At 35.7% G+C, this 20,949-nt stretch overlaps 1 protein-coding gene across 1 annotated transcript in view; it reads right to left on the bottom strand.

Annotated features, from left to right (window-relative positions):
• The window catches only part of FAF1 (Fas associated factor 1), a 151,406-nt gene that overhangs the window by 68,131 nt on the left and 62,326 nt on the right, over positions 1-20,949 (bottom strand). Inside the window, exon 8 of the mRNA XM_041483617.1 lies at positions 4,121-4,207. Within this exon, the coding sequence (XP_041339551.1) occupies positions 4,121-4,207 (87 nt within the window). The remainder of the gene's footprint in view (positions 1-4,120; positions 4,208-20,949) is intronic.

The following is a 20,949-nucleotide window of genomic DNA, read 5'->3' on the forward strand; positions in this document are numbered from 1 at the left end:
AATCAAAGTAACACACAAAGTAATTAACATTACAGACAACGCAAATTATAATTATGATATTCTTACACAGAAAAAGCAAAATATTTTCTAATGAGGTATGTATTTTAATTTAAATATAGCAAATTTTACACTTCTCATTAGTAGGCATTTGCTCTGTCAGGACTATTCATTCTTTACTCAATCAGTTCCAGAGGGAAGACTCCAAATGATGCAGCAAATGCAGACATGGCATCCATTACAATTAAACAGCCAGTGCATGTAAACCTCACAACTTGTTTTCATATCACAATGACAGCATGTGGTAATGAACTTTCTGTTAAGAACTGTTAAGACCTGGAAAGGGAAAGAAATATATACTCCCAAATACTAATTACTCAGATGCTTAATACTCAACCTCTTCAAAAACCTGGAGATCAGCCAAAAAGTGTCATAAATGGTTTCACTTTGTACGAGAACCTTATTTACCAGCATTCTTAATTTCTATTTGTGCAGATGCCATGCTTAGTATTTAGCAACGAAATAGCTAAATATAACAGCAATGCTAATTAGACCATCCATAAGCGTTTGAGTTTTTTTTACAGCCTGGAATTCTCTATTAAATTCAGCTAAGGAATGTCAACCACATCTGCTCCAGCCACCACAGAAGGGAAGGTGGTCCTGTTCACAGGGGATGAAGGTGGTTGTGTTCCCAAGGGATGATGCAGACCCTCAACGTGTCAGTGGCAACACATTTTTCCTGCCTGAAATGTGACTGCCCAGCACCACGGCTGAAAACCTGTCAGTGTGCACCTACTGCTGCCCAAGCAAGTGTCCAGTGGCTCAGCTCCACCACGAAGCAGCGGAGTTACCTGATGTGAAATGAGGACTGAAGGTCTCCACCAACCGCAGCACTGTGGGAACAGAGCACTCCCAGCTGAGCTCCCCTGGATGGGATCCGTGCGCCAGGGCACAGTTACAACATCAGACACTTCATCTTGTGGCTTTGCCTCTCTCCCCTTTCCCCTCCTCAAACCTCACCCTAGAACTTTTACATCTTTTTGATGCAGAAATACGTTCCATTTTGACCAGCTCACTGTCGTTACTTACAACAAAGCAGGATTTCTCACTGCTGTGCTGAAATGACTTAAAACAATGAACCAATTCAGAAAAAAACCCGTAGCTTAAATACCAAGAACAAAAAGCAGCAAGAAAGCAACCTGTCTCCTTCTTCCTCTACTGGATGCTGTTCTATGCTACCAAAAAACCACTGAAACATCACAGACAACAACTCATTCTACTGAAATAAACCACTACCCAGTGACCTCATGGGGGAAAAAGAGTTTTACCTCTAACATACACATATAAAACTAACACCCAAAAAGTCACCCATACATATAAATAAAATCACAATGCTTCCATGTAAAACCTGTAACTAAAACATCACCTACTGATCTGAGATTTTTTTTTTACAGTGATCACATATTTAAAAATTGCTCATTCCACTTGACTCTAGTGGTAATTACCAGTGGAAGTCTAGAAGTTTGGCCAATAGAGAGGGAAAAAAAAAAGAATAAATTTTAGAAATTTTACTAAATTATTCTGGCATGGCTCTCATCTTTCAAACTCTGAAATGCTAAGATTGTTACAAAATCCAAACTAAAAATTGAGAACATATTGTGAATGTATTTATAGTAAATTAAAATTATGGCTTTTTATTTGCTAGGATTATTTTCAAGACTTCACTGAATCACTTGACTCTATGTCCTCGAAAATAGATAGTTAACATTTTGAATATATTTAAGTTTTACTTACGTAAACCCATTTAAAAAAAAGAGAATGAGTTAAAACTCATCCATTTACCTTGAACTTTAATGAGCAGAACAGATATCATTTGTGACATTAAAGTTATTCAGGCTCAATAAAAGCTAAAACTTGTCCTTGCTGAACGGTGAAATGAGATTTGCACGGCCTGTATACGCCTTGTTTCCCACAATCAAAGTGTCACAGCACAAAAACATTCTCCTGCATGGGGAGGTTTTGATACCCATTCCCCTGGTGAAAGTGTGAGAAAGATCTGAAAGAGTTATTGACAATTCATACAGTATCCCATATTCCATTAGGTAGTACAAGCAGAGAACATATCTTAACTCTGAAGGGAGATGAAGCAACAATGTTTTAAATTACTATTGACTCCACTAAATTTCCTGGTAATGTCAGAAGACTGTAGTCTGGCAGGTTCATAAGAGACTCAAGATGATACAGGAATCCAATTATGCCAAGTCTATTTAGCTGTCCTGTTTGCTAAGCCAAAGGTTAACGAGAACTGCACTGAAAAAACCTCCTGTGGTATTACAAAGTATTTCTTATGCTGCATAACATGCAAATGAAAAAGTATTTTAATCAAGTCTTTCTTTAACTCCTTAATTGCAATGGGGTACCCTACAAGACAGCAAATAAAAAACTCATGATGGAAAAAGTGATCTTAAAAATTTGCCACTGAACACAAGAGATCATCATTAATTACTCAAGTAATTACTACAAAATATTTCTAATTTGGGAGAAAAAGAAGTTCAGATCACAGGAGCATAGATAGTCATTGCTATCATTAAATCTTTATAAATAGTAAGATACAGCCTCTAATTTTAGGCAGAAATTAATTGTATTTTTGTTGGCAACACACTCCAGTCTGTTTACACAGCTGACAACTTCCAGCACCACCAGATTCGAGCAGTGAGCTTTGAGGACTCGTCTGCTTCAGAGCAGATGACTCAACATTCACCAATTTCATTAAAGATGAAAAGGGGAAAAATTCACCTGCAACAATGTCACTTGTAAAAAAAGACTTAAAGTAGATTAATGAGTTTTACATATGTGAGGTATGCTACTCAGAAGAAAAGGAGGGGGAAAATACATGAAAACTTAACAGCTGTGGGAAAACAGATTAGAAGTGTTGAGTTTCCAATTCTTTTTTGGGCTAATGTAAACTAATAAAATGCTAAAATGGATCCACATTTCAAAGCCTGTAATTACCACATGACACCATTCTGTTATTTCAGACCTTACATCTATCAGCTCAAATATGCCCTTGAATACATGGACTGAGATTTAACCACCTTTCTCAAACTTAAATACTGTTTCTGCAAACACCACCACAGATACATTTTTCAAGTACACTGGAAATTCAGACAGCTTTTGCCTTTTGTGTTTTTTTTTTTAAATTGGCATAAATCCTTTTCCCAGAGCAAAAGAATGAGCAGTCATATTCAAACAGCAATTCTCCCTTTACAAGAAGAGAGCAGAAATAGACAGGGAAGTAATGCATGGCAGATAATGGCAATGTGAAAGAAAGCAAACTCCAAATCCATTTTCACTTCGTAGAACATTCAGGTTCAATAAAAAACTTGATTTTTCTACATTTTTCTCAGGTCACAAAATTTACATACAACATAACTACATAATTATTTCACCCTTTTAGGCACTTTTTTAGTGGACTGGTTGGGTTTTTCTTTAACTAAAGAAAGGTAGACCTCACTAGCACTGGGAACATACCTGCAGAAGGAAACTGAAAGACATGCTGTAAAACACATTGTAAGGATGCAAGGAAGCAAGTCTGATATTTAATGGGATACTGCAGGTAAGTCCCACAATTTCATGAATCTGTGGGCAATCCTGAGTCAGTGGATTCTGTCACTGGTGGTGACCCCTCACTGATTTCAGCCAGAACAACTCCTGCTCTGAAGCCAGGCAGAGGCTTGAGCACGAACTGGGTGAGCTAATGTACTAAAAAATACCTAGATGTGCACTCAGAGCGTACACAAAAATCAGGGTTTTTTGTCTGAAGTTCAATCATCCAATAGATTTCAACTTCCAAAATGTTGTGCAGCCTTGCTTCAGTCTAGAATGGCTGAAATGAAACATGACACATGAAACATGCACTGAATCTGATACACAGGAATCATTTCCCTGAGCTGCAGGCATCCAAACCTTGAGCATTCGTATCCTCCACACCACAACTCTGAATGTGTGTGATGTTAAAGTACTGCATAAGAGACACTAAATGCTACTGAGTGATTCCATTCAAAAATCCATGTAAAATCAGCCTTTTCTAGGCAGGAATGAGATGAGAAGCCAAGGAACTCACTGAGTCATCTGTGGCAGAAGAAGGCCAACCCTCCCACAGCTGGTGACGGACAGGGATACTGGTCAGGTCATACACATTCCGCTTCACCTGGAAAAAAATAAAAATAAATCAGAATTTGCTCTAAAAAAGGCAGCCAAAGGGCTTTGTTTTCATCATAGCACCAAGCTTTTTATTTTTCCTGGTTATTGTAAAACTGATTCTTCCAACACTCTTAGATTCAAATATGGTCAGCAGGTTTACACAGCCAAAAGCAACCGAAGGAACTGAGTTGAATCAAAAAAAATTAAGATCTAAGAATTACCATTCAAAATGTTCCATTATTACTTCAGCATCTTAAAAGTGCAAAAAAAAAAAATCATAACACAAAATTTCCAAGCAAAAAGTATTACAAAGTAATGGAAAAAGTTAAGGGAAGCAGAAGGTAATAACAAATATTCAGCTGTCTGTTTTGCTAGTTAATTTTCACCTGAAAATACTAGGTGAAGAGCTTATCAAATGAGAAATATAATGAGTTTTGCATAAGTTTCTTAAATGGGTTCCAAAAATAAAAATTAGTATATTAAACCTGAAAAAATTAATAAGCACATTTTCAATTAAGACAACACATTTCAAATATTTTTAAACAAAATGCTAAGTAGTACATCTTTACATCAACTCTTTCCTCATGCTATTAAATTAGAAGTTGCTACTCTTAATTATTTCACATGATGGTTAACAGAAAGAAGGGAGGGAGGGAAAAAAGAAGAAAGAGTTGAAAATTTTTAATAAAGAAAGAATACTACAAAATACAAGAATTATAAAACTCTTTCCATGAAAACACTACCACAGATATAAAAGCAGGCAAGTTTTATCAGAGAATTTGTAATAAATAATTATTTAAATCACAGAAAGAAGTATTTTGGTACTTAGGACAGAGAGTGGTATCTTAAATTCTGAATAATGTCTTACACCTGAACACAATGACTGCACAAACATTGTAAATATTGCCCAGCAGGACCACAGCTGTGAACAATAAAATATGCCAGTGAGCCATGGTGGCTTTCACAGGAATCCCAGAATGATCTGGGGTGGAACTTTAAAGATCCTCTCATTCACCCCCTGCTCTGGGCAGAGACACCTTCCACTACACCAGCTTGCTCAGAGCCCCATCCAAGCTGGTTTATTTTTGGTTTACATTTCATAAAATCCCTACATGAGAATAAAAGGTCCTCCCACATTTTCAAAGGTCTAGACAGATCCCAACAACCTATATTGCATCCAGAAAAACATTCTCAAAGAGATAAAAATAAGGTTTGATACTTTTAAATAATATTCTCTAGGCAAAATATCTGAGCAAGTCTCAATTCTGCACCTTGGTCTCAGCTCCAAGAAGGCTGCACAGTCCAACACTAACAAACACAAGAACCCATTAAACCAAAAGATATTAAGGCAGATGGATAATATTTGACTTAAAGCAAATGACAAGGCTACTCCAAAAGCTGTCCTTTGATGCCTTTAGATTTTCACTTGTTCACTTGTCAACAGGAAACAAACAGCAATTAATTGTGTTCTAACTTCTGCTATGAGAATTACTAAAATTTCCGTGAACTGAAAGGAATTAAATTTATTATATTATAGCTGTCAGCAGGAAAAGATCTTTGAGCTAGCACCCTGCCTGCAGTCTGCTGCACTTACCCTGAGTTAACAATTTTTCTGAACAGAAAAATAGTTTGCAACAGTCGGAAAGAAAGCTGAAATTTTCCAAAATTATAAATGCTAACATAATCCATTTAGCTAAAGGTTTCATATTCCAGTAATGAATGAAAGAAAGATGATTCTACAGTACCATTCTCAGGAAGATAATACAGTAAGAGAGGTTTTTTATATCATTTGATCCTACCTATTAATCAGTACTTGACATATCTTCAGCACTGAAGCACAGTTGAGGTTTGACTCCAAGATAAAGTAATATAAACATATGGAAAGTTCATATGTTCCCTCTAAAATTTGTCATTTATTTTTAGTACATGATGTATATGAAACATCTGGCAATAGATTTTCATCTAAAAATATTTTTGCATAATGAAATAACATCAAAACTCTTTCCCTGGATCATCTTTAGACACAAATGCTCCATGGATTCTTTCTTTTAAATTCTGCACAACAATAAATGGATGAAGAATTCGTGTGCAGACATTAAACAGTGAAACAATTGTTCTAATCACTATAAAGATCCTAAGAAGGGTGAGGAAAAGGCAGGGATTTCCACACATAGTCTTCCTCACAAATGTTGATTTGGGCCACATTCTTCAAAAAATTCTTAACGGTACAGTCACGAGTTTGTCAAAAAATACCCACAACTGCAAACAATTCAAGGCATATTGAGATCCAACACAAACTACAGGTGCTATTACTGTATTTTCAGATCTTCCCTTCAATTATTGTTGTTTTTTTCTCATTATTTTTAGTACTAGCAGTTATTTCATGCTAATAAAGTGCCCCTTAGGAAAAACTGTGAAGCTTTGTCTAATTTCTGGACAGATTTCATACATAGGCTATGCAGATAAAAATTTCAATACCATCAGTTTAAAGCTTTCTGAATATAAATATTCTGCACAGGTCAGTGTTTTAAAATCATTAAGATATCTCTCATTTTTTTTCTAAAACTGGTAAATTACATGTACACATGATAACTTTATGTTAATATTAGTTTTGTTCAGGAGGTTTTGCAGGGAGACTGACCTGGGAACTATGCTTCAATTAAAAAAAAAAAACTACAACTATATTTTAACTAAAAAAATTGAAAAAAGAACTTTGAGTCTTTAAGACACAGAATACTGAAGTATCTATTAGCAATTCAAGTGGACTTCATTTTAGTGCTTCCTCAGAGTTTCCTTGGTGGCTTTGTAAAGAAATGTTGCTTCATACTGCCCCACAACAACCCAAAATGTAACAGTCCTGACCTGTGTGATCACAAGGACACAGTTCTTGCTGGTTTCATTTTCTGGCATTAAAAACCAGGACAAACTGTCCCTGTGAAATATTTATTTTCCAGCTACACACCAGAAATAGTATCATTTTCACAATATAAAACTCTAAAGTGCACTATTTTTAAATAACAAGTGAAACTTATTTACAGAAACATGGGGTCAATAGGACTACATAATATTGTTTTCAAAAAGCCTTCAGATGTAAAAATAAATAACTCGGAAGTCACATTCCTCAAATTCCTTTTTAATTCCAAAGCACAACAGAAAGGCATTATGAAAAAAACAGTATTTCCCTTCTTTCATTAACTCATCTGTAACTGCACTGAATTCAATAACATTCCTCTGCTATTCTAAGCTTGAAAGGCATGCTTGGGGTAAAGTGTTATGTTGGTATAAAGCACAATGCCAGACTGATGTGCTGGACAAAAGTGATCAAAGTTGAAGTAATTTTAGCCAAGGCACAAGTATTCTGCTGCATTATTCTAGCAGAATGACATCTGTTGAGCAACTCGTCGCAGAATAAACCAGTTGTGTTAGGCAGGCCTGGCTGGGTAGGGGACCATGTAAGACTGATTAGAGTAATGTTTGATTAAACAAACTGCTTGAGTTAAGATCATAACTGGATTTGGAATTCATGCCAAAGTAGTCCTCTTTCAAACAACAAGCCACAATCAATTATTTAAGATAAAATAAGCTTGCTTTTAAATAATGATTTGATTTTTGGTTTCTTTGATAATTAGAACACTGTTACGAAAGCAGGCTGTAAAATGTTTTAGAGATTAGAATATTTACCAATTGAGTGTAGAAAACCCCTTTTCTTCATTAAATTACCTAATTTATGAAAGCAGACTGTAAAATGTTTAAGAGATTATAATATTTACCAACTGACCTAATTTCAGTTTAAAGTGAAAAACTCCATGAGGAGGAAAAAGTTCTAAAGATTTCTATAAAGCAGAACTGTGAACTGCTCCTACACTGGGCCAATAAAAATCTACAGCCACACTCTTCACGCAACTGAAAAAAGTTAGCCCAGTAAATGGACAAAGTCTGTGCTAAGGATTTTACTGATAAATTCACTTGGTATTGACAGGAGGACCAAAATCTTTACTGTGTAAAGCAACTCTAAATTGCAGTGCCATCCACTGAGCTACATTTATTGGCAAACTTTTTGGTCCTGCACTTTTGATCAGACTGAAATACAAATTGGTGGCATTGTCTTTGTGCAGCCCAGAATGTCTTTTCATAATGCTCAGATGCCATGGTGACTGGCACATTACTATGGCAGCCACCCTTCAGATTATCATCTCCAGAATATAAGAGATCATTTAAAAACAAATTAAAGGCACATCTATTTGGTTTCACTACTCAGCTGTAAACAGTATCAATACAACCGTTTAACAAAAAAAAAAAACAAAAAAACAAACAAAAAAAAAAACAAAAAAAAAAAAAAAAAAAAACAAACAAAAAAAAAAACAAAAAAAAAAAAAAAAAAAAAAAGAAAAAAGAAAAAAAAAATAGCCCATATATTTCAGATGCAGTCTTACTTGGAAAATGATGTATATTTCCTGCATAATGCCCTGCCTTGCAGTTATACATTGATGCTGGGAAACCATGTGAAGTTTTACCTTCAGCTCATTTCCTCTAGTTTTAGGAGGGAGTTAAAATATTAAATGACTTCTAATATTTTAAGAAAACATGTATGTCAAAGTAGCCAACATACTCAGAAAACTTCCCAGACAGAGGAAGAGTGTTACCTTCCCATCTTTCACTGGTTTCTTTAAACAGATGAACATGTTGCTTTGCAAGTAAGGTTAAACACAAAAGATACACTTTGTTTGCAGATATGAAGCTAATCCAACATTCAAAGTCCTGCCACATTCATATTAGTAAGGATAAAGTGAAGCAAAATGTACCACAGGGCAAAAAGTCTGTACCAGGTACTGTGATGACAAGGACCTTCTGGTGATTGCACTCAGCAGGAATAAGTAGCTACTTTCTCATCTCTGAATTAGAAAAAATCTGATACCTACTCTCAAAAAACAAAGACCTAACAGTTACTGAATGATTAAAAAAATTAAATTTATGCTGAATCATCAAAGAACTGTCATGCCTGAATCTGTATCTTTGAATCACAACAAATCACAACAAAGTTTAACAGTAGTTTCCCTCAGGCTGTTTTCAGCTTATGCAGGTACAAAGTTAAGTGAAATAATGTACATAATGAACTTTTGTTAGTCTTATTATTAAATATAATTTATGCAAAGCTGTAAATTGGCTGAGATGCTAAAGACTGTTCCAGGCACATAGGCAGCATGAAAGACAGTGCAAAAATGAGTGCATGAAAGGCAGACAAAAGGAGCAATAAAGTCAGAGGACTGTGAGGAATGTGGAATGTGAGTTGGGGGATGCAGAGAAATGAGATCAGATGCAGACAGTCCAAGGTTGCATGGGGCAGTGATGGTACAGCAGAAATCTTGACTTTGATGTTGTAACAGAGAAGAAGTCCAGAAAAGTAACCAAAATTTTTAGGGGACAGCAATGATATGGATGGGGCAGTGCCAGGAAGAACTTCAAAGTGAGCAGAAGCATTCTGGTGAAGAAAGATGGAAAGAAAGGAGGCAAACTCAGCTGAAGTGGTAGGCTTAAAGATTATAAATTAAAGCCTTTAACATCTCTGCCAGGCAAAATTCCAACAGATAGAAAAGAGCACTGGGAATCTGGCAGGAATAGATGGGAAGCAGGGGCAGAATCAACCAAGTTTCTAAGCATGGAGAAGCATCAAAGGTGATATTATGGTGAATTTGAAAAGACAGTGATGTTATCAACAGATATGAGCAAAAATTGGTTAGAAAAAAAGGTTATTTCAGTTAATTGTGGACTAGTGAGAATTATTGAAAATACAGAGATGCAAAACTAGAGAGAAGGAATTTCTGAATCAGCACCTCTGCCACAACGGACTGCAATAGATTTGGTCCACAGTAACAGAAAAGCCCAAGACACAAAGTGGAGAAGTGAGGAGGGAAAATGACCAACCAAAACAAGTAATCCATATTTCAAATGTTCTCGTGGCAGAGAAAAAGGATTTTACATTTTATCAGGAAGAGGATATCACAAGCCAAAGGAGAAACTGAATTTCTTAACTTTAAAAGCAATTTTTAGCTAGCTCCCCACAGGTGGGATATATTCACATATACTAAAGCAGTGCACTGTGTGAGCCACCACTAACACCCAAACCAGAACTCCCCGGTTACTCTACCCAAGACTCATTTAAGGGAAAGATTCTAAGTCAGCTCCACTCACAATTTTGCTTGTATTCTTATCTTTCCAACACATAATATAACAAACTATACTACAACATAAAAAAAGGCTATTTAAATTATCAAATTTTAATTTTAGTGTAAGTTTTACTTTAGAAATAATACCGCAATTCTAAAGACATCAAATTATAACCTGCCTCTCCTTCTAGCAGCTGACTGAAGTTTAAATTACAGAATGCTTCCAATTAATGAATTAAGATGTCAGGGTTGGGGTATTTTTAAATAACAGCATCTGCTTCTCACGAATTTTATACCACTGAAAGTCTCAAAGGAAGACTCACTATGCTATTTACATTTACACATATTCAATTCACTCTGTTGTAATCTAAAGGAAAAAAATACACTTCCAATGTAAATATTTTAAATCTATACTGAATGCAAAGAAACCCATCACCTGCCCAAGCCTATCAGCCAAAAGTCAGTCATGATTCAGCACTTTTATAAAATCCACAGGAACTCCACTGTGTGTTTTACTAAAATACATTTCCTAATTAATTTTTTATTCCATATCTCTTCCTTTAAATTACTATTTTTACTTTTAATATCTCTGAAAATATTGAGATCTGCATTTATTAAGTTTTCCCACTTACTAGGCTAAAGCCTAGAAACCTTGTTTCTTGTTTAATGCAGAATAGAAATGCATTCTATTCTAACATAATTGATTTTAATTCAATGTCCAAATTACATTACTTGCTTATTCTGACAAGTAAAACAGAAACAAATAAAAGCACCAAAATATACACAGCTCATGAAAGCAGGGTTCTCCTCCCTCTCAGGACTATTTAATTTTCAAATTAAAAGCCATATGCAATTTCAGGCCTTAAGAGAACCTGAATGTCCATTGTACACCAGCCACATACAAAGGAGAATTCATCAGTGGGTAAAACACACACACACACACACACACACACACACACACACACAACCAGTAGGAAATTTTATACCAAGTTTTTGTGTACCATTAAAATTAAACATATTTCATGCACAGAAATGCCACTAATGCATCCAACTTTAAAGTGTATGGAACAGTGCTTGAATCCAAATAAATACAGTTTAAACTACATCAAAAATGGGTTGCATTGTACTGTAGCACTCAGTAAATACTGGGCCAGTATCTTCATTAAAAAGCTTGGTGAAATTGTTCCAATTAACTCAGATCTGGCAAACTTTAAATGTCCTAAATTCAGAAAATAAACTTTTTTTTCCTTAGTGCTCTGTCCTCTTGCCCTACAGCTGGGACACACCTTCCATGACACCACCTACTCACTTCACAGCCTCACTGAGCAACTGTATTTCTGAGCTGTAACACTTATTCAGAAATTTTTTGAAATTTTTGTCAATCAGGAGTTATCAGAAGTTCATCCAGTTTGGGAATGACCAAGGTATTTAAAAATTCATTAAGTGTAATAAGCTTCATTACACTTTATAGGTTTTTGCAAAGAAATGTTTGGCAGCTTCCTTTCAGCAATAGAAATAATATTGTGAATAAATTATTTTCATAGATTTCACCATTATTCATACTTCATTATCTCCTGTTTCATTAATTTGAGCTCATACTTTAATCCTACTTTAAACCAACCCATCTTGGATGTAATATGACCTTTTCTAATGGATCTGTGCCAAGTGTGTATCTCACCATTACAACCTACAATAAAATGGCTCATTAGGCAATACTAGTATAATTTTGGTTAAAACATGCAAATTTTGAAACAAAATAAAAGCAAGACTACAGCTAAACTTTACTGAATTTTCTGATTTGTGAACTTCTGATTGCCTCATGCAATACATATATATGTGTGTGTGTATACATCTGTGTGTGTATATATATATATAAATGTGTGTATATATATACATACTTAAACATAATCTGAACACATGGGTGCCCCAAGCATGAGATGTTCCCTCAAATACTTAGCAAGATATTTTTCCAATCTCAGCTTCCTGTCCAGATAATTTTGAGAATTAATCTGAGCTCTCTTCAAGTTATCAGATGCTACTTTTTGCCACTGCTTTGGATCAGCCTTTCCATGGGCTGATGTTAAGGTGGCAAATGTTACGTACATACACAAAGTTATATTATACACTATATTAAAATTCTATATACAGCTGTCTGGCTGTCTTTAAAATGTGGGTTTCGTTCTCAATGCCTCAGTTTTCTGACAGCATATATGCATGTTTTAATTCTGTAAAATAAAGAAACCCCTTTGCAGATCTCCACCTTTAAATCCCTAAAATCAGTTATCCTTCTAGGGCAGCATTATTGCTAAATGCAAGGTACAATCTGCTAAACTTGATGCTGAAGTTCCAGGGTGCTGCTATATGGCCTGCACTGTGCAAAGGTTCAGCTCACATAATTATTATTATTCATTGCTTGTAGTGCCTAGGAGACCTAATTGTGATAATCCCCTCTGAACTTTAAACTGCATGACCCTTTGATTTTTTTAATAGAAGGTTAAAAGAAGAAACAAATTCCTATAGAAGGAGAAGGGAAAACACATTCTTAAGAAATTGGGGCAAGAGACATGAGTATTTTAAAAAAATCATTTTAGCAGCACACAAGCATGAGTTTGAAATGGGGTATGAAAGAATTAAGAGTGTGAGCTAGCTGTGACATTAGAGATTGAAAGGAAGATGTGATTAGGGTTAAAAGAGATCAAACAACAAAGACTTACTGCCAAAACAATTTTACAAATTTATTTGAAAATGCCTTAAACACTTCTACTAACAAAATAAAAATGCTGATAATACCTGAAGTTTGTTTGCTTGTTTGATTGTTTGGCATGCAGTGACACAGAAAAGACACATTTTGAAGTCCAAACTTGTTTTTCATTCAGTAGGAATGGTCATTTGAGCCACTTATTAGCTACCTAAATGAGCCAACTTGTACCTGACCTCTATGCACATGATGAAAGACAACAGGCACCTGCTCCTCAGGCATCCATCACCACATCACCATCAACAGGCAAAACATTCAGTTGCAACAAGAAGGGTAAATACAGTTTCTAATATTTTTACTCCCAAGGTCCCGATTCCAGTTGATTTTATGTCCTGAAATGTCCAGAGATTGCCAAATACCTTGACACTTCCTGATCATGAAGTTAAATATGTGCCAAGAGCATTAACTTTGATCCAAGCTATTCAAAATTGATATGAAAACACAATTTCAACTATTAAATACACATTCTGTCCATCCTGACATCTCTCAGACTTACCAGAAAATACTGACTCCACTGGGTGATGGTAAAATATGAACTAAAGCTGGGAAGTAAGGCAAAATCTCCATGCCTGGTGGGGCCTGGTCCCACCCTGTCCACATCACCTGTGCATATATTCAGTTACAGCACAGTCACTCTTGTGGATACAGTCAGGCTCCCACTCAAAAGGACATTAAAGATTATTTCTAGGGTCTGAATCATCACTGGAAATAAAAGAGAGAGTCAATGTGACTCTTGCAGAGGAAAGAAGATCTGTTAAATTTTCACAGCTGTCATGTTCAGAACAAAAGAAAAATTTAGGCAGATATATTTCTAGTCAAACATCCTCATCTTCATTTAAAAAGTAACTGGTCTGCAACAGCCCAGGTGTAATAAATCCATAAATTGGTCTTTGGTCACTTCTCTACTTGGGAATATTCAGGGGTTTCAAAAGTAATCATTCAAACCCATGAATGGTAGAACAAATGGTCATTTTAGGAACTAGTAAGGAGAAGAAGGAAGTTAAAGGTCCAATTCTCACTGTTTAATCATAGTCAAGAGCACCATTTGGATACATATTGGGGGAAAGAGGGAAAAAACCAAATCCCAACTAAAAAACTCCCATTTAAAAGTTTCTTCTCACGTTGGTTCAATGAGAGAAGGAATCCCATCACCTCTCCCAAATCTCAGATTATGACTCCAAGAAATACATTTCCTGAACACATTTCACTGATTAACAGTATCTTCCACTCCTACCCAACTACATTTCAAAATAGAAACTGATTCAGTTTCAGTCTTAAAAAATGCATAAACCACATTTGCTTCAGAGCAATCTTTAAGTGATAAGCCTACCCATTTTGGTGTAAGAAAGAGAACATCACAAAATCAGTATTTTCTCATGTTTTTTCTTGTTCTCTAGACAATCAATAAAATAAACTTTTGGGAGAGGCCATATTTTCTTTCTCCTAGAGACAACACAAAATCTATTCCAAAATTTTTAAATTGGTCAATAATTATAAAGTATGTCCAAATTTACACACTATATGAAAAATAGTTCAATCTATCCACTTTGAGAAGCAAAGTACACAGTCATGCAGAGAGTTGGGAAGCACTTTCACATACAGAAATTCTCCAATACCTCTAACTCCAGCGTTTTACTTCTCTCTTCCCTCCACTTTTACACTTAAAGGTCACAGCAAACCTGCTGCTTAGTAAGGAGAGATGGGCAGACTCACCCTGCAGCCCTTTTATTCCTATTTTGTTGCTAGGGCCAGCACACACAAGGTGCACATAAAAAGGAAGATGAGCCACGGATATAAAATGTCTTGTGCATTACATTAATTTCCCAAAGTAAAAATTCAATGCAACGTGCATTTTCTCTGAAGACTCTCTGATATTTCCACCATAAAAAGAGAAGGTGGGCCCTCCAGAAACTCATCAATAACTCAGGTGCTGACTTGCTTGGTTCACTTCAGTTGTTGGTATCAGGTATTTGACAGTGAAAGCTCTGTAGGAAGTCAGCTCTAAAGTAAACTGTGTCATCTTTCCTCACTCACTGTAACTATGAATTTAATAAATTCTTTGATGTGGTAGTATTTGAATAGGTATTCTATTCATGTTATTCTGAATTCAAGTTAAACTATAAAACAACGTTCACTGAGCTCTCAGTCAAATTTCTACTAACAAAAACATTTCTGGGTATTTCTTCCATTTTATCATTGCATCCACCAAATCAAAACTTCTTTAGGGGTTTTTATGTCATATGACAATATTCAGAAGTAATTTGAAATTGATTTCTACTTTGACAGTGGAAAAGAATTGCAGACAAACCTTCCCAGTGGGTTTGAAGAATATTAACATACACACATCAATTACAAATACAGTTATTAATATTGCTACACTTAAGGTATATGCATTTAAGTGCAGATTATACTATTAACAAGCAGCTCTCCTATACACATATACATTTTTAGAAAGAGAATTCAGTCTATTTAGCAATTCACTAACAAAGCTATTCCTTAGCTCATCCCTGCCATAACCTGCTCTATTCAGAAACATATGGGAAAAGACATTAAATAACCAGTGAAAACCATGGACTTCTGGTATTAGTGCTACACATTGCATACCCCTATTCATTATTCCACCTCCCTTGTTTAATCTATCATTAAGACTCAGTGACCCTACACTAAATTTAAAGCAGATCCTTCCTTCCTCCCATGCCTAAATTCACATACTTTTCTAGCTGGGGATGCCCTCAAGTATTAGCCACTCTACAGGGTTTCTCTAATCTCAGCTCTGAACTATGTTGTGCTATAGAACCAAGAAATTGCTGGTTTACATCTTTAACTATGGAATCTTCCACCCAAAAAATCCCCTCCTTTACTTAATAAGATAGAGGAAAATCTTTCATGTAGAACATATTTAACATGTTTAAAAATGATATATTTTCCTCTATATGATGTAGAAGAAAAGTTATAAGTACATTATTTTAAAGCACTGCTTCCCTGAACTTGTGTCCCAAATATAATTTCATTGGAAACAATTTTAAAGCTTTGAAAAGTTTATTGTTACATTGTAGAAAAGCTAGATCTTTATTTGTATCCAAAGTCAACATGAAACAGGTTTTTAATTAACAAAATTTTAAAAAATAAAGCAAGAGGATGACCGAATACCAGATATTAGACTTGCTTCCGTTTTTTAACATAGGAACTAAAAACATACAAAAATATTAAAACCTCTACCTCTTTCTTTTAACTGACAGGGTTCAGTGTAACAGTAATGGCAGTACAGGTGAAAACATACCATGAGTTTTCTGAATGAGGGACAAGAATCTTTATTGTTGCCATCTATAATATTTGTCTACTGTAGCCCTGCCTTCCTCTTCAACAATAAGGTGAACATTGATCTGCACCACAATTTTAAAAATCAAAGACACTAAGACTGTGAGTGAAGCAGAGATGAAATTCCATTGAGTTAACACAATGAGTCAGGCAAAGGTACAATCCAAATATAGATTTTTATGTCTACCAAAAGAAACCATACAAATTTGTTTTGGTTTCCTGAGTAATACTACTTTTTACTGTATTTAAAAATGTTTAACCACACTTCCTCAAAAAACAGAATTAAGTTGAAAAAAGCAGCTGCAACCTGGTCTAATAGCCCAATCTGCATTCTCTCTGGCTCTTCTTTCTTTCCTTTAAGTCCTTTCCCCAAACATGTCAGTACTTGAACAATTATATATGACTCATATGTACTTGTAGAATACAAAAAGTTGATGGGAAAAGCAAATTAGTAAGGTTCAAATTGTCATCTTATCAGATAACAGAAAAATATTAGGAACAGTTAAAATAAACACACTAAGCCAAGAGCAACACCAGAAAACCTGAAGTCTAAGTTCTACAAAGGTGCAGACATGGGAAGATGAAGGGAAAGTGTTACTGGAGAGTGAAAACAAACAGTAACTGTGAACTCTATAGATCAAACTGAAGACAAAAAAATATCTGGAAGCCTCTCAAGTGAGGAACTTTTCTTTACAAACAGCAAGACTTTCATGAAGAAAAGCAGTGCTGGTAAGGCCCCAGTCCTGCAACCTCTGGTTCAGGCATTTTTCCTGAACTAGACTGGCTTCCAGATCTGGACTGCCTAAAATAAAAATATAAGTAGCTTACAATATTGAAGTCTACAATACTGAAATCACATTTTCCTTTAGAATTCCAAAATATTAAAAGAAAACTACATTATCTTGCTCCCCTAAGAGGAATGCACACCTGATTCTCTCTCAATGCAATGAGTTTATTTGCTGTGTCTTCAACAGCAGCCACCTTCATGAATAGTCTGGTCTGAGTGACCCAGAAACACAAAAAGCTCTTCCATGATGGAAGAGTCACTATTTCTTGAATATACAGCTTCCATTAGTGTTTGACCAAACTACAGGAGTTACCTCTTCTGCAGATTCCAGTCACAAAGCTCACCATTCATTTGCTGCAGAACAACACAAAACTTAATGATCACTTCAGAAAATGGGCTAATATAAAGCTATTCTGACCATTTTCACTATTCCATTGTGCAAACTTGTCATCTCACTGAAATGGAAAGACTTGAATAAAGGTTAATTAATTAAACATATGTATTATTTTCTCCACACTTTTCTGTCTTACCTTGACATGCAATTCTATATATATTAAATAAGCAGTAAACACTATTCCATTTAATGAAAAAAATGTTAAATTACAGATTTGTGAATCTCAGCAACTCATTTTCCCCAAAACACCTCCAATACTGCACAGAATTAACATACTCTTCATCAGAATTCCTTTATCTAAAATAAAACTAGAAACTATGTATTACAAAACAAGATTCACAGACAACAAATATTAAGATCTGAAAAGATCTATTCAGCTCAAATTAACACATTCCTATAAATCAAAGCAAAATTCATCCTCACGTTCATTCCTGTTACAGAATTGTCACCTCAATAGCCAATAAAAGGAAAGAACTAATGAGGTATTTCAGTATCTCCCAAAGAAATATTTTCAGCTCTGTTTTTCTTTTAAGTGCTTGAAAGGAAAAGAGTAATGAATTGCTCCCACACAGTCTTTTTATTATTCTGTTATAGCAACAAGAGAGTTACACCAAGTCTTTATCTTTCACATAGTCCCAGATATTTTTTGTCTCACTGCAACAATGACAAAGGAAGCAGACCAGGAAGAACAGTTATTTATCAGCACCAGGGAGCTGCTGCTTGAAGCAGCAAATGTCCTTGTTTCTACTCATGGCTAACAGGGTGAGATGACAGATTTATTGGGTAACTAAGTGATATCTGAGAGCTCTGCAGTAATATCCAGACAACAATCCAATATACCTTGGAAATAAGTTTCCACAACAGACAAGGATCTTCTTCTACCAAAAACCAGGTCATTCAGCTGTATCCTGTGGAGTTTCCAGGACTACTTCTCTCTTTTAGAATGAACATCCCCTGCTGGAGACAAGCTAGCATCCTCTAGCCCTACAATCATCCACATTCATCAATGGGACCATGGATTTGAGATAGGGAAGACAAATCTGTTCAAGTCCAGCAATAACAAGCTGGAAACTTGAAGGAAGGACAGATTTCACTGGTCACTCATCTGCACAGAGAGTATGCCTGGACCTAAAGTGTTTCAACAGGACAGTGAAATCATAATCGCTTCTCTCATTACCTACATGAGAATACTTAGAAGAAAATTAATAAGAGGCACATCCAACAGATCAATCTATATAACAGGCAGGCTAAAGAGACTTAAGGACTTGAATAGATTTATTAGCACTTTTTTTTTTTGTTGTATGTGGAAATAGACCAGCCTTGAGTAACCACAACCTGGACAGTTTTAAAGATATCCTCCCAGGTTGCTCCTTAGAAATTTTCCAAATCAATGGGACACACAACCCTTAGGCACTCACACAGATGCATAAGAATGTCATAATTTCCTGACAGGCCAGATGCTTTCTAAGAGAGAAGTTGGGAGTCTGATCACTTATTAAAGTGTGATCACCACCATGACACTGGGGTATGAGAGGCTTAAGCACACAAACTATCAATACCAGCTGAAAAAAATTTCACTAAGAGCTTGTGATCCTGCCAGTGAGCTGGCATTTACTCACCAACCATCAGAAAAGGGTCAGAAAGTTATGTATGTATCCAGCCACATGGAAGACTGATGACAATAAATTTGGTGAATTTATATTGCGGACTTGTATTTTTTAAGTAACACACGCAAGAACAGCAGTCTCGACTCAATAAGAACCAAAAAAGTTGAGTTACAATGTACACAGACAGGAATCTGGCACAGAATGACCTCCTCCAGCAGCAAAACCAGCTCAGGAACATTAAAACTCTCCACTTCAATGCAAAAATAAAGGCTTTTAGACACTCTGTTTTAGAGGTAAGTATCATAATCTTGTATTGATTTTGGATATTTCAGATAGTTTCTGTAAAATTCTCTTCCCTTGAAATAAGAGGCGATTATTAAAGGCCAATGGATCAGAAGTCCCAGGAAAGGTTTGCCTGCAGATGTGTCATGAAAACGAATTCCTGACAAGCAGCAGGAAAACACACAGCAGAGATGGCAGAAAGCCAACAAGAAGCTGAGAGCTGCTGGTCATGGTGTCACAATGACAGGCATTTTGAATCGCAATTCCAGAGCAGGAGAAAGGGCTGTAATCTGTCACCAAAGCTATGGAGAAATGAGACTGGAAGGCCATTAAGTCACCCCTTTCCAAAATTTTCAAAACTGTTTGAAAGTATGGACTGAGAGATCAGCTATTAAATGGAAGTTCAACTATGGTGGCTTTGGCAGTGATGATAACACAAGGACTCTAGCATGGTTTTGTGGAAGCAGGAATTCATTCAAAGACATCTGCACAGTTAGTTCTGCCACACATCCCTGACCTTGCAGTAGACTCTGCAAGCATGGAATCAACCTATGTCTGAAGAAAAACCCTCAGTTATTCACTGAAATTCAAAAGTTCAGTTATGTAAGCAATGAAAAAGAAATCCTGTTTCTAGATTTTGGTATACAGGCAATGTCAGAAAAACAGGAAGCTTCTGGTTTTATCACCACCTCTTTGAGACCGATATTCCAGATCTGATCCTTGGAAATAGGTCATTAAAAGACTAGAATCTGGGATGGAGATTTTGAGGATAAGCTAATGTCACATTATCTTAAAAATGCTCACAATTGCATGAAAGACATTAGCCTTGGGAAAGATGTAAAATTAATCTGTAAGAAAGCTGCAATGCCATCCAAATGAACAAGATGAGCAGTAGAAATTACAAACTTATGCTTCTGTTTTTCAATATCTGCCTCTGATTCAGAAGATCTTAAGGCATTTTTACCAAGCAGGGAGAGAGAAGGATATAAATGCACATTTCAGAATAAAAACTGTGTAGAAATACTTGCAAATTAACTGCCTCTTTTCACTTTCATCAGAGCTTTCCTTTCAAAAAAGAATCAATAAAGCTTCAGAAGAGTAAATCATGTGCAGTTTGTTCTTCCTGCATCAGCATCAATGCCAATTAAATTCTGAACCTTAAATCTTTATTGTTTCCTATTAGCTGCTAACTAGAAGGAACACTGTGATTTTCTGAGATCCCAGGCTGAGACTTGCCATAGCAGCAGTTAGAAAAAAAAAATGATCTTGTTTTGACTTGTCTGCTGGGTAAACTTGACATTGAAGCTACATGGTGGAAAATAAATACATAATACCAAGATATTAATTTTACAGCAACACTTAACTCTTGTGACCACAATTAACACTCAGGGAGGGGAAAAAAAAAAAAAAGCCATTGACAGGTCTGCCTGGCTCCTGTT

This window comes from Pyrgilauda ruficollis, unplaced genomic scaffold, assembly GCF_017590135.1.
Source record: "Pyrgilauda ruficollis isolate IOZ18807 unplaced genomic scaffold, ASM1759013v1 scaffold6, whole genome shotgun sequence".
Classification (NCBI taxonomy): domain Eukaryota; kingdom Metazoa; phylum Chordata; class Aves; order Passeriformes; family Passeridae; genus Pyrgilauda; species Pyrgilauda ruficollis.